This window comes from Periplaneta americana, chromosome 12 (assembly GCF_040183065.1).
Source record: "Periplaneta americana isolate PAMFEO1 chromosome 12, P.americana_PAMFEO1_priV1, whole genome shotgun sequence".
Taxonomy (NCBI): domain Eukaryota; kingdom Metazoa; phylum Arthropoda; class Insecta; order Blattodea; family Blattidae; genus Periplaneta; species Periplaneta americana.
Window position 1 is genome coordinate 83448143 of NC_091128.1, and position 14690 is coordinate 83462832.

The 14690-nt window shown below is 35.3% G+C and overlaps 1 protein-coding gene across 3 annotated transcripts in view; it reads right to left on the bottom strand.

The window, feature by feature from the left end:
* Window positions 1–3969: 3969 nt before the first annotated feature.
* The window catches only part of LOC138710051 (uncharacterized), a 45390-nt gene continuing 34669 nt past the window's right edge, over window positions 3970–14690 (bottom strand). The window contains exons 6-7 of one of the 3 annotated variants that reach the window (XM_069840699.1): window positions 5006–5166; window positions 3970–4263 (exon numbers count right to left, since the gene is read on the bottom strand). In XM_069840699.1, coding sequence (XP_069696800.1) covers window positions 4239–4263; window positions 5006–5166 — 186 coding nt within the window. In that variant the 3' untranslated portion in view covers window positions 3970–4238. Of the gene's footprint in view, window positions 4264–5005; window positions 5167–13206; window positions 13608–14690 lie in introns of those variants that run through there. The other 2 variants (XM_069840701.1, XM_069840700.1) reach the window with 2 other exon arrangements.

The window sequence follows — 14690 nt, forward strand, 5'->3', positions numbered from 1 at the left end:
ATGAAAAGTACATATCATATAAAACGAATAAAAAATGTAGCACTGTATAACCGAAAACTAAATAGAAATGAAGCAAAAACTAGGTATACTTTGTGAAGGTAACACTACCACTATTCTTACCTTATTCACTATCGGTACAGATTTCAGTATCACTGTCATCCTCTACTGCAGCATCACTTCCATCATTCTCTATTGCACAATCACTTCGGTCGTCGTCATAATTGTATATTATGATAGGTAGCAATGGAAGATGTAACGCTACATTATGCGATGGCGTCTATTTTTTACTTTATTTATAGACGCTTTAACATCTGTAGTCATCGTGTGTAGTATCTTTGGGTGTAGAGTAACAGAGCACAGTATAAAGAAGATGTGAATAGAGGTAAAGATCCGCAATTTTTATGGGTGTTGTTGCTCTGATCACATTATTAATTATTTTAACCGGCTTATATATACTTATACTTATAAGGTTAAATATACCTTATACTTTTAGTTATCTTTTGTAAAATAGTGGAAATTGTATTTGTTACTATTATTAGATTTATAGTAATTTAAATTAGACACAACAATTGGGATCTTTACCCCAGCTATTGGAGCAGAGATCCGCGAAACAAGGGACAAAGATCCCAAAACAAATCAATACTAGACTTACTACATAAACTTGCAAAATTGTTGTAAGTACAAAATATGGAAAATAAATATTTGTAGATAACAAAACACGGACGTCACCATGGAAAGTAATGAAAAATATACTGCATAAACTGGCAAAATTAAATGTAACATGCGGAAGAGATAATATATTTGTAATTAACTTTGAAGAATGTGACAATGTAAATCAACACAAAACATGCCGCACAAACTTGTAAAATTATTTGAAACAAATTAATAGATTGCCAAATTAAATTAACACTTTCGCAGATGCCATAAACGAATTTTCCTCCCTCATAACTTAAGCAATTTTCACGCTACCAATTCTCACATTTCATCGCACCCAATCTTCTGCTGAGGAATCTTCATAAGTTTGATTACAGTCTGGACATAAAGTATCAGTTTCTGTAGACTTTTCTGCACTTGATGCATCACAAAGACGTTTTCTTACTGTGGATTTCTTTTTGTCGTTAATTTTTCCCCCTTTCCCATGCGCTTAGAATTCGTTTTCTAGTAATTTCTGCAACATATATTAGCGTTTATAGTAGTTATTCAAAAAACAAATCGAATATCGAAGTTCTAGTACTATTTTATTATAGCAGGCTAAACGACTCAAGCAAGTGCTGTCATTTAGAAAAGAAAATTTGAAATTACGAAGTAGGCCTATGCATGATGTTCGTCATAGACAATGAAATAAAGTACGAACAAAGAAATGTACGAGTAGTTAATATTATTATTTTAACGTCTATTACTACTGATATACAAGTCCAATATTATATCGGAAATTGTGAAAAATTGAAAATAACCCATTATTTCCAGCACATTAGACGGGAGAAACACCTTCTAAGATGACAGACGTTACCGCAACAATGCAGCCACCTGGGGATTCAGGGAACCAAAATATTTAGGATAGGATCTTTACCCCATGCGGATTTTTACCCCCGGTTACTCTACTAGTAGGCCGTTGTTGCTATTGTTGAGTTCCTGTTTCTATTTGTATTATAGATGGCTTGTGTTCATGTAGCTGATTTTTTAGATTGTGATTAATGTTTATAATATTGGTGACTAAGGTGGTAATGAATGATTGTAAGTGAATTTCCAACCCGGAATTTGTCTTTGTGACTGAGAGAAATCATGAAAAACCCCAGTCAAATTAGCCGGTCACGGGGTTTGAACCCAGGACCTTCCGAATGCGAGTCGCAAACGTTACCGTCAGAGTCAAATCCTCGGTAATGGTGTCTATTACGCTGCCGGTGAAAAGTACGTAAAAGGAAAAGATTGGGGAAAAGAAAAACGCCGTAACAATGAGGTACGACGGAATTTTACAAAATGGAATACGTTTCATTGTCCATTCCTTATTTTTGAAAACATTCCACCTATCAAAATTGGGCTTTTGAGTGTTCCACTGTGTCCTGGAACTTGGCACTGCCAGTGTTTTTTGGAACTACATACAGATTCCATCATCAGGGCAGATAAGTAAGACTAGAGGGGTCGCCTACTGTGTTGGGCTCGTTCCTGACGACTGACGTTGGAAATATAAAGTTTCAGGACACGGTGGAATACCAAAAATCTAATTTTGATCATAGTCATCGTGAAAGTCTAAAAACTCAAACATTCCACCTACTTTGAACATTAAACTATAGTACTATACAAACAAATATTATTATATATTATACAAACAAAGGTTTGAAGTATAAGAGGTAAGACGAGAATGCAAGGTTTTAAATGTGGCTGGAAGCCTAGATCATATATGCCCAGATTGCTTGGCCTTAGAGACTTTAACGGTAACAACTTTTGTCAGGTTTACTATGCTGCCATCTAGTTGTTACATAAGGAGTCATGTCGTAACTCCCATTTGAATTGAAGATCTCACAATCAGTACAATAAGTGGGTTATGAACCAAAGAGCAACTTTTCAGGAGAGAAAAAACAAAGTTTCTATTCACTTTATTTTTTGGAACAGCATATTACATGAACTTCAGTTTTTAATACTACAAATGGGTTTATGAGAGAACGAATGACAGATTCTGATTCTATGAGGCGGGAATAGTAAGAAAGTTTGAAAATCCGAAAATGCCACATATGGTCGATAACTCACTTATTATTCTGAGGTCTTCAATTGCATTAGCGACTGTACTTCCATCTCGTGTTCGTTTACGGCGGACGGGTGGCGATCATGGCGGTTGTTCTCTTCAAAGTGCTACCGATTTTAACATAGGGATGAGCAATCTGTTATATAGCCTATGTGATCTGGGCTAGAAGCAAGTCCTCTTGGCTAAAATTCAACAATCGCATCCGTCATATAGCTCCGTATCACGTATGTACAGTATTGTATGTATTGCTTTACATTTTACTGTACTGTATAGTGTATTTAGGCCTTTGCTCTTTAAATACACCACAATAAACGTGTTTTGTTGAGTTTTAATGCACTTTCTACTGTTCTTTTAGGTTATTTCAGTTAATCCGGGCTTTCGTTAAACCGGTCAACTTATCCTCCCTATTAGTCCGGATTAACGAGGCTTTACTATATTATTATTATTATTATTATTATTATTATTATTATTATTATTATTATTATTATTATTGGGAGATCCCCCCACTGAATTTACATTCACAACTTAAATTAAACATTTAAAGTAGAAAAGTAGAAAATAACTTTCACGCGTAACTTTCCATCTCTCCCAAAATATTATTTGTCATACTTGCGCGATTAGACGTTGACTTTTGTCATGAATCAGTTCTGGCACAATCCACTAGACTCTAGTGGATTGTGCCAGAACTGATTCATGACAAAAGTGACTAGAGTAACAGTCAGATATTCCGCCTTGCAACCTTTATTGCATAGCCGCTCGGTGGTCTAGTGGCTAGAGCGTTTATAGGAATGATAGTTCTGCGATCCCTGACAGACCGCTGATTTATAACTTGTGTGGGCAAGCCCGTAGTCAAGATAACAGAGGTGTTCTCTGGGAGTTCCGGTTCTCCTGTGGCATTCCAACAAATTTCAATCATCTCATCTCATCTCATCTCATCTCATCTCATCTCATCTCATCTCATCTCATCTCATCTCATCTCATCTCATCTCATCTCATCTCATCTCATCTCATCTCATCTCATCGCGAGTGTAGCGTAGACCAGCCTCCTACGGCGCACCCGACCAACGAATTCGTCGGTAAATTATTCTACATGAATGACTTTATATGAATGAATGATCAGTGAATTAACTGCTGCCATTACTAAAAAAAAATACTTTACTGCATTGTTGGCATGCATACCTCCGGCTGAAGCTCTTTTTATATTAAATTGAGTAAATATTTTCAGAACCTCCATTGTAATAAACATTTATTTATCCAACTTCAAAATGTAACAATATATCAATATACAATAAAGTAATTTTAACATGTATGCCTATATTATATACAATTAAGTTGCTATTCATAAGAAAGTATGCTATTTGTAGCAAGCACTATTTGCCTAAATGAAATTGCCAGGTTTAAATGTATAGTTGTAGTAGCCTATTATGATGAAACATAATCTGGAGCGAATATCAATACCAGATAACTGCATTTGTCTACCACCAGACTATCATTCATTTCAGCTGTCCGGTATTTTCGCACATCTGAAATGAAATAAAAATTATTTCACACTTTGTTCCACTACACTGACAACAGGGATATAATTGCAAACAGCATAACACTCGTTCTCATAAAAAAATTAAATAAGACCTTTCTTCAGTAAACACGAATGCACATTGATATTTAAATACATCAAACGTTATAAATAGGCCTATATCATAGCATCTACTTAATTATTGCTAATAAAATAACGCAGTTATACAGATTCAATGTTAATAAATTTATATATATACATTTCACAAGAAATGTAATTAATTAATTTATATATTTATTTATTATTTATTTCATTTACTTAATTACTTTTACCTACTTACATACTTACTTTTTTATTTAATTATTTACTTATTTGTTTCTTCGTTTATTTAATAACTTAATTACTTACTTATTTACCTACATATTTATTTATACATTCACTTATTTATATTATTCATTTACTTATTTATTAGTTTATTAATTTATCTATTTATTTAATTTATTTACTTATTCATTTATACACTTATTATTCACTTACTTATCTACTTATTCATTTACTTATTTAATTATATATTTATTTACTTACTTATTCACTTATTTATTTACTTATTCATTGACTTGTTTATAATTTATTTATTTATTTATTTTGATTCGCTTTCGTCCAGTGATACGACGAACTGCAGTCATATTTTCTTTATTATTTGATTCAATGTTTCCTGAAGAGACCGTCCTGTATTTGGCATTTTCTCTTACCTGCAAAGTGATGGAACAAAGATGAATCCTGATATGCAGCTCTCTATCTCCCTGCACTTACACTGACAACTGTCCTTATCCCAGACTTTGTTAGATCGCTCACAGTCTTCTTTTTCGTGCTCGTTTAAACAACGACATGCGCAATCTTGCGAGTGATAGCTCTAAAACAAATAATATGAACTAAATGTGTATAAGTTAATTAAATTTGTCATTTCATTCTTTTCCGCGTTCAGTATAGTCTATTAGAGTGTCATAATATGAGAGGAAGTATGTTTTCATAGCAGCCATGATGAAATACTGTTTATTGATAATGCAACTGAAGCTCTTGGAACTTAAAATTTAATTTTCGTTTCTTAGTTGAGCTATGTTTCAGAGTACAGTAGAGCCTCGGAAACTCGACATTCCGTAAAATTCGACATCTGCAGAAGCTTCTCTATTTTTTTTTTCATAGCGGATAAATCATGATATGTCTTTTTATTTTATTTCTCTGTGGATCAGAGGATTTTAGAAACAATGTAGAGGGGATACAGAAACAAACTTCTGTCCTCTCTAATCCTAACCAAGGAGGAGGGACACGAGATGATCGAGAGACTAAAGAAAATTGACCTACTGGATGTAGTAGGTTGACTTTCTGAATCTTGGGACGAGGGTCAGTTGTAAGTCTTGTTCGCTTGCTTGACCATGGTGGGAACGAGTTCCAAGGTGGTTAAGAAGAGACAGAAAATGTCGAGTTAATGGATTTACTGAAAAAGATTCCGGGATGCGAAGAATTTGCTGATGATGATGTTGAAGAATAGATGGGACAGAATAAAAATGGCGAATTACTAGGCGACAGTGAAATAGTTGCATTGGTGAGAGAGAGGGAAGAGAAAGCTGAAGAGGAATAAGAGAAATGCATATAGAGTGTTAGTTGGGAGGCCGGAGGGAAAAGTATCTTTGTGGACTCCGAGACGTGGATGGAAGAACAATATTAAAATGGATTTGACTGAGGTGGAATATTATTGTAGAGACTAGATTAATCTTGGTCAGGATAAGGACCGATGGCGGGCTTATGTGAGGGCGGCAATGAACCTCCGGATTCTCTAAAAGTAAAGACTAATAATTGCATATATATGTAAGTTTTAAAATTATTTTTAAAAATAAATTGTTTTAGATTACATTTTATGTTTTCTTTTGGAATCTGTATGTTCAAACTTTCAGTTTCTTAATATACTGAATGAGAAAACAAAGAGGAAGACAGAAAATAGGAAAGATTGGAGAAAGCTGGGTTTGCAATGAAAGACCTACCGTTGGACAGAACACTAAATGAATGAATGAATAACTGTATCCTGAAATAATGTCCGCAAAACTCGACACCCTCTCAGTCCACATTAGGTCGAATTTGTGAGACTCTACTGTACTCGTCTTTCTAATATTGATAATGTAGCTGAAAGCTCTTGGAATTGCAAATTTAATTCTTCATCTGTAAGCTGGGCGTAAATTTCACGGTACTTGTGTTTCCAATATTGATAATGTAACTGAAAGGTCTTGGAATTGCTAATCTAGCCTATTTTACGTTTCTTCGGCTTATGTTTCACAGTACTCGTGTTTCTAATATTAATAATGTAACTGAAAGCTCTTGGAATTGTTAGTTTAATTTTTCGTTTCTCTTATGATTCAAAGCACTCCTGCTTCTAATATTGATAGAGTGGATCGGGGGAAGATGCCTGACTTTTTCTTTGATTGCAAATTTAAGATACTGTTCATTTAGTTTTGAATTTAATATTGAAATATCAAAGTCTGGAAGGTATTTTGAAACTATATTTTTGGTACAAAACAGAAAACATTAATTACCTTGTTTATAGACACAGATTTTCTTCTTATATGCACTGTAGGCATCTTTCCCCGTTAGTCGGGTAAGATGGCAAATGCAATTAACACATTTACTGATATATGTATTTTACCTGAACTTGGTTTGATACATGTATATAACAAAATTGACTTAATCTAAAGCTCATGGACACTTTTTCACTCGTTTATCACTGCTTAGGAACACATTTTATTGCCGTGTGCAAGACTCGTGACATCATTTCTTGCACACAATGAATTCAATCCAGTACATATTTTTTGTCATCATTTTTTTATGTGTTTAAGGGTACGGTAAGAAAACCCATATGCTTGTGATGCTCTAAAACAGTTCATATTCTCTGTTATAACATGTTCCATCGCAAGTTGAAGACTGTCCTCAATCCACTGACTTCTATCAGAGAATATTACGTAATGTTTACACATTCCCTGCAATAAAACAAAAAATGAAACTCTTGCAACAAGTTGCCATCTTACCCAGAAAGAAAGTGATCATCTTCCCCAAGTATCGGGGTCAGATGGCTAGTGCTGTGACACAACCTAAGATGGCGGAACAAGGTCGTTGGTTGTTAACAATACAAACTTTAGAACCTTTATTGCAATATCCGTTACAAAGGTTTGACAATTATTACGAATTTAAGGATGTATTAAAATTTTAACATACTTTTGCAATTATTTTATACCAGTAAATTGACCTGTTTTCTTACTTTTGTTCTTCTCACAACAAGAACATGTGGCAAAATGAGTTAGCTTCCACTCAAGAGGCCTATATATATATATATATATATATATATATATATATATATAATATTATATTCCATGTATTGTGGGTCCCTATCACCACGGCATGGCGCGTCCTCAGGTTGCGGATAGAGGAGACGGCCTCCAGATATGGAGGGTAGCTGCGAATATATTGAATAAGCAGTCGTGGACAGCCGATAAGGGGTGGTCCTCCAGCTTGGGGGTTGGGCGAAGGGCTAACAACCCATCACCGTAAAAAACAGCTTGTTACGTATCCCTATAATAAGCCTCGGAATAGGACTGGTTCTCTGGCACGACCACAGCAAAGGAATAAGGTTTTGAGATTTGGCACTTGGAACGTAACTAGTCTTTATAGAACAGGAGGGGTAACATTAGTAGCAAAAGAACTAGCTAGATGGTGCGACATCATAGTTATAAATGCTCACGCCCCTACCGAAGAGAAAGACGACCATGTAAAGAATAGCTTCTATGAGGAATTGGAACATACTTTTGATCAGTTCCCTAGATATCACATGAAAATTTTATTGGGGGATTTCAATGCTAAAGTAGGACGGGAGGATATTTTTAGACCAACTATTGGAAAAGAGAGCCTACACGCAATTAGTAGTGACAATGGAATTAGATTAGTCAACTTTGCCACATCGAAAAATGTAATTGTCAAAAGTACAACATTCCCCCATAAGGATATACATAAATATACTTGGACTTCTCCAGATGGATTGACACACAACCAAATAGATCACATCTTGATAGATAAACGGAGACATACTAGTATAGTAGATATTCGAACTTTCAGGGGTGCAGACTGTAATTCTGACCATTATTTGGTGATTGGAGAATTAAGAGAAAGATTATCAGTAGCCAAGCGAGTAGAGCAACAAGTTAATATTACTAAATTCAATATTTTGAAATTAAAGGACGAGGAAGCTAAGCAAAATTATCAGGTCGAAATTTCGAATAGGTTTGCCACTTTAGAAAGTTCCGACGAAGTTGAGAAAGAATTAGATGTTAATAGCGTGTGGGAAAATATCAGAGATAGTATCAAAATTGCAGCTGAGCAGAGCATAGGTTATTATGAAACTAAGAAAAAGAAACCGTGGTTTGATGAAGATTGTTGCATGGTAGTAGAAAGAAGGAAACAGGCAAAATTGAAATTCTTACAGGATCCAGTTGAGGAGAAGAGAGATAATTATTTCAATGAAAGACGAGAAGCATGTCGTACACTTAGGAATAAAAAGAGAGGTTACTTGAAGGAAAAACTGAATGAGGTAGAAACAAATAGTAAGAATAAAAACATTAGAGATTTATATAAGGGTATAAAGGAATTTAAGAACGGATATCAGCCAAGGGTAAACGTGATCAAGGATGAGAATGGCGACTTGCTTGCAGACTCTCCATCAATCCTAAACAGATGGAAAAACTATTTTGCGAAATTACTAAATGTACATAGGCCAAATAGAAATGATCGGGACGAAATTGAAATACAAACTGCTGAGCCATTTATACCTGAACCCACGCTTTCAGAAGTCGAAATTTCGATAGAAAATCTGAAAAAGTACAAGTCTCCAGGTATCGATCAAATTCCAGCAGAATTAATACAAGATGGTGGAAGTGCATTATATAGCGAAATTTATAAACTTGTACTTGCTATTTGGGAAAAATAAATTGTACCAGAACAATGGAAGGAGTCTATAATTGTACCTATTTTTAAAAAGGGGGACAAAACCAACTGTGGTAACTTTCGAGGAATATCACTTTTGTTGACGTCGTACAAAATTTTGTCCAATATTCTTTTGAGAAGATTAACTCCGTACGTAGATGAAATTATTGGGGATCATCAGTGCGGTTTTCGGCGTAATAGATCGACCATTGATCAGATTTTTTGTATTCGACAGATAATGGAGAAAAAATGGGAGTATAAGGGTACAGTACATCAGTTATTCATAGATTTCAGAAAGGCATATGACTCGGTTAAGAGGGAAGTATTATATGATATTCTTATTGAATTTGGTATTCCCAAGAAACTAGTTCGATTAATTAAAATGTGTCTCAGTGAAACATACAGCAGAGTCCGTGTAGGTCAGTTTCTATCTGATGCTTTTCCAATTCACTGCGGGCTAAAGCAGGGGGATGCACTATAACCTTTACTTTTTAACTTCGCGCTAGAATATGCCATTAGGAAAGTTCAGGATAACAGGCAGGGTTTGGAATTGAACGGGTTACATCAGCTTCTTGTCTATGCGGATGACGTGAATATGTTAGGAGAAAATACACAAACGATTAGGGAAAACACGGAAATTTTACTTGAAGCAAGTAGAGCGATCGGTTTGGAAGTAAATCCCGAAAAGACAAAGTATATGATTATATCTCATGACCAGAATATTGTACGAAATGGAAATATAAAAATTGGAGAGTTATCCTTCGAAGAGGTGAAAAAATTCAAATATCTTGGAGCAACAGTGACAAATATAACTGACACTCGGGAGGAAATTAAACGCAGAATAAATATGGGAAATGCGTGTTATTATTCGGTTGAGAAGCTCTTATTATCCAGTCTGCTGTCCAAAAATCTGAAAGTTAGAATTTATAAAACAGTTATATTACCGGTTCTTCTGTATGGTTGTGAAACTTGGACTCTCACTCTGAGAGAGGAACATAGGTTCAGGGTGTTTGAGAATAAGGTGCTTAGGAAAATATTTGGGGCTAAGCGGGATGAAGTTACAGGAGAATGGAGAAAGTTACACAACACAGAACTGCACGCATTGTATTCTTCACCTGACATAATTAGGAACATTAAATCCAGACGTTTGAGATGGGCAGGGCATGTAGCACGTATGGGCGAATCCAGAAATGCATATAGAATGTTAGTTGGGAGACCGGAGGGAAAAAGACCTTTAGGGAGGCCGAGACGTAGATGGGAGGATAATATTAAAATGGATTTGAGGGAGGTGGGGTATGATGATAGAGACTGGATTAATCTTGCACAGGATAGGGACCGCTGGCGGGCTTATGTGAGGGCGGTAATGAACCTTCGGGTTCCTTAAAAGCCATTTGTAAGTAAGTAAGTAATATTATATTATATTATATTATATTATATTATATTATATTATATTATATTATATTATATTATATTATATTATATTATAATATATTATATTATATTATATTATAAGTCCCCTTGCTTCCATTCTACAGATATTCAACTGTCTCAGTGACCATAAAGACATTACATACGCGTGGCGTTCTCTCTTGAAATAATGTGAAACTACAAAGAAATAAGCATCTTCCCCCGATAGTCATCTCCCCCCGATTCACTCTGATGTAACTGAAAGCTCTTGGAATTGTTAATTTAATTTTACGTTTCTTAATTGGGCCTAAGTTTCAGAGTATTCGTGTTTCTAATATCGATAATGCAAATGAAAGGCTTTTTGAATTGCTAATTTAATTTTTCGTTTCTTTGTTGGACGATTATTATTTATTTTTATGTGTACATTTACATTACAAAAAGTTTTTATCGTTAGTGAAAATCGTGCATAATATGCAACATTATTGTACCAGAGCCGTAAAATATTATCATACCAACTAAAACGTCATGACTTCTAATATGATGGCATAACTTGTGCTATAACGTTAACATTATGAAACGATTTCTCATGCTATAATATTTAATACATTATTATTGTCATAGCAGTCTTTTTCTTCATAGACCATGATATCAAACTACCGATACCCATCATTAAAAATCTGATGTTATTTCTTTATTAATTTATTTTATAGTGCTGTCGTACAAAAAAACAACGTATGAAACACGTTTATAATGCTATACAGTTATTGCATTCGCTCGTTCCCTAAAATTGACGTATGCCATAAAGCAAGTCTTGTCAAACTTTTCACAGCGAGGGCCAGATAAACCATCCGAGAAAGAATAGCGGACCAAGTCACATAAGTTTAAATTAAGTGTAATAAACAAAGCTCATAAACAACATTAGTATTCAAACTTTGTGTTTTATTGGCCTGAAACCTACACTTACATATTAATAATTGCTGCAATTAGTATTTGACAAGTTATTAATCATAGTTTCATGGCAATATAACACGCAAACATTACATAATAATACCTGTTATGATACATGTAACATTAACGGCCTACATTCAACGTGAAGAATGAAGCTGACTTTTCTGTGATATAATTGCAGACTTTTGTAGTTTTAATTTTGTGCTTCCAATGAGCAAGACTGACTCTAAATGTTCATCCAACATAATAGATCTATGCTCTGATTTGACATATTTCATTTTCACACACGTAAATTAACGCAATCACTGATACAAATCTTCGTGCAAAGTATTTCAAATTAGAATTCCGTCGACGATGAAAACAAGCCATACAGTGTCGTTAAATAACCAAGTAAAAATATTACAAGTCAGAACAAATATTTCTGTGCGAAGAAATGAAGGAAAAAATGGATGTGAATAGGACACACATTAAGAAAAACCAGTAAAAACATTGAGAGGACTCTGGAATGGAACCACCAGTACAGCAGAAAGAGAAATACTAGAAGGCGCTTAGTTGAGATTGAAGTCAAGAGCGCCATCTGGAAGACAGTTAAATTGGTACCTAGGATAGAATGCGCTGGAGACAGTTGGATCAGGACCTGTGCTTCTCTTAAGACAGCAGTCATCAGCACAGTGCACCCTCGGGCTAGCCTCTCTTACCCGTGGATAAGAGATGAGGTAGCGTGCATCTGTGGCTGCTGGCGGATATATGCTTTCTCCCTCTCCTTTCTGCACGACGGAGCATATTCCGATACACTTCTTACTCGTTACCCATTTCAGCGAGTGCTGACGACCACTGTCGTAAGAGGATATGGAACATTATTATTATTATTATTATTATTATTATTATTATTATTGATGTTGTTATTATTGACTTGTGAATACATAACTCACCTTGGCAATAAGACTGCAACAATACAAAAAATTCCATTTTTAGATTTTCATATAATCTTGAAGCTAATAGTGTCATCTCTTGGCAGAAACAGAGTTTTGTTTAACTTTTTTATTCTTTCGGCCATAGAACACAGAGTACAGTTTTTCTTCTGAAACATTGATCAGAATATTTGCTGGAAGGTCGTAACTTTGAGTTATTACACCCTTACTGCAAACAGATTTTTTCATGTCATCAGAAGAATCATGTGTTTAAGTTACTCCCTCCGTTCCGTTATGGTATAGGCCTAGATAGCCCTCATTTATTCAATTCCATAATATGGTATCGATGTTATACATGATTATGTATTGTGATACTTAATATGTTGCACTGTGGAGTAACGGTCAGCGCGCCTGGCCGCGAAACCAGGTGGCCCGGGTTCGAATCCCCGGGGCAAGTTACTGGTTGAGGTTTTTCCGGGGTTTTCCCTCAACCCAATACGAGCAAATGCTGGATAACTTTCGGTGCTGGACCCCGGACTCATTTCACCGGCATTATCACCTTCATGTTATTCAGACGCTAAATAACCTAGATGTTGATACAGCGTCGTAAAATAACCCAATAAAAAAATATGTGGCATTATAATTACTCACACCTTGACTATTAATATGATCGCATTAACTTTAATAATGTCTTGATACCTTACCTTAACAAAAATATAATATAAGTAACAATCACAAATTTTTTCACTTCATAATTTGATAAATCAAATAATGTCTTGATAGGCCTACCTTACTTAATAAAAACATGCATAAGTAACAATCACAAATAAAAATGTTCACTGCATAATTTAATAAATTTAAAGTAATGCTCCTATTAATATTATGTTCAGTAAGTTGTATTGTGGTGTATTTTCTCTTTGTTAAGGCTGGTTGTGCCACTTTTATAGCATCTTGAGTACATTCAAGTGTATCGGGAAATGCTCCTGACCGTCTTTGTTTACTGTTTCCCCTTATGGCGTAGTTAGTATCCATTTCTTCCTTCTTTCATTATGGAGCACTCCATGCATTGCTGCAAAGTGAGAAAGACATCAGTCAGTTTTTCTTCGGCGAGAGCGTTGAATGCTTCGACAACATAGTCAGTCGATTATTGTGTTGTTCGTGGATTTTTCTGATGTTGCAGATACTGGATTGCATTAAAAATCCAAAGTTCAAAAATTGAAGTCAGGGAGGACAATATTTCATCCATATTTGTGGGCCGCCGAAATAATTGCGGGATCTTGATCAGAACAATGTTTTTCGCATTGTCCTGCTTAATTATTGTCGTTTTCTTCTTCCAACTTGCTGGAAATGTTGTTGTTTTGCTGGAAAGACGTTTGCACAAGCATTTCCTGAATGTCATTTCGTATCACTGATGTTTTAGGGTATAGGCCAATGACGGGACTGCCACGTGTTTGGTTCTTGCTGTTTCTTCTTTCCTCCTTTATGTCAATAAGCGACCAAATGCCCATTACTTACTTACTTACTGGCTTTTTAAGGAACCCGGAGGTTCACTGCCGCCCTCACATAAGCCCGCCATTGGTCCCTATCCTGAGCAAGATTAATCCAGTCTCTATCATCATATCCCATCTCCCTCAAATCCATCTTAATATTATCTCCCCATCTACGTCTCGGCCTCCCTAAAGGTCTTTTTCCCTCCGGCCTCCCAACTAAAACTCTATATGCATTTCTGGATTCGCCCATACGTGCTACATGCCCTGCCCATCTCAAAAGTCTGGATTTAATGTTCCTAATTATGTCAGGTGAAGAATACAATGCGTGCAGTTCTGTGTGCAGACTGGATGATAAAAGCTTCTCAACCGAATAATAACAGGCATTTCCCATATTTATTCTGTGTTTAATTTCCTCCCGAGTATCATTTACATTTGTTACTGTTGCTCCAAGATATTTGAACTTCTCCATCTCTTCAAAAGATAAATTTCCAATTTTTATATTTCCATTTCGTACAATATTCTCGTCACGAGACATAATCATATACTTTGTCTTTTCGGGATTTACTTCCAAACTTATCCCTTTACTTGCTTCCAGTAAAATTCCCGTGTTTTCTCTAATCGTTTGTGGATTTTCTCCTTATTCACGTCATCCGCATAGACAA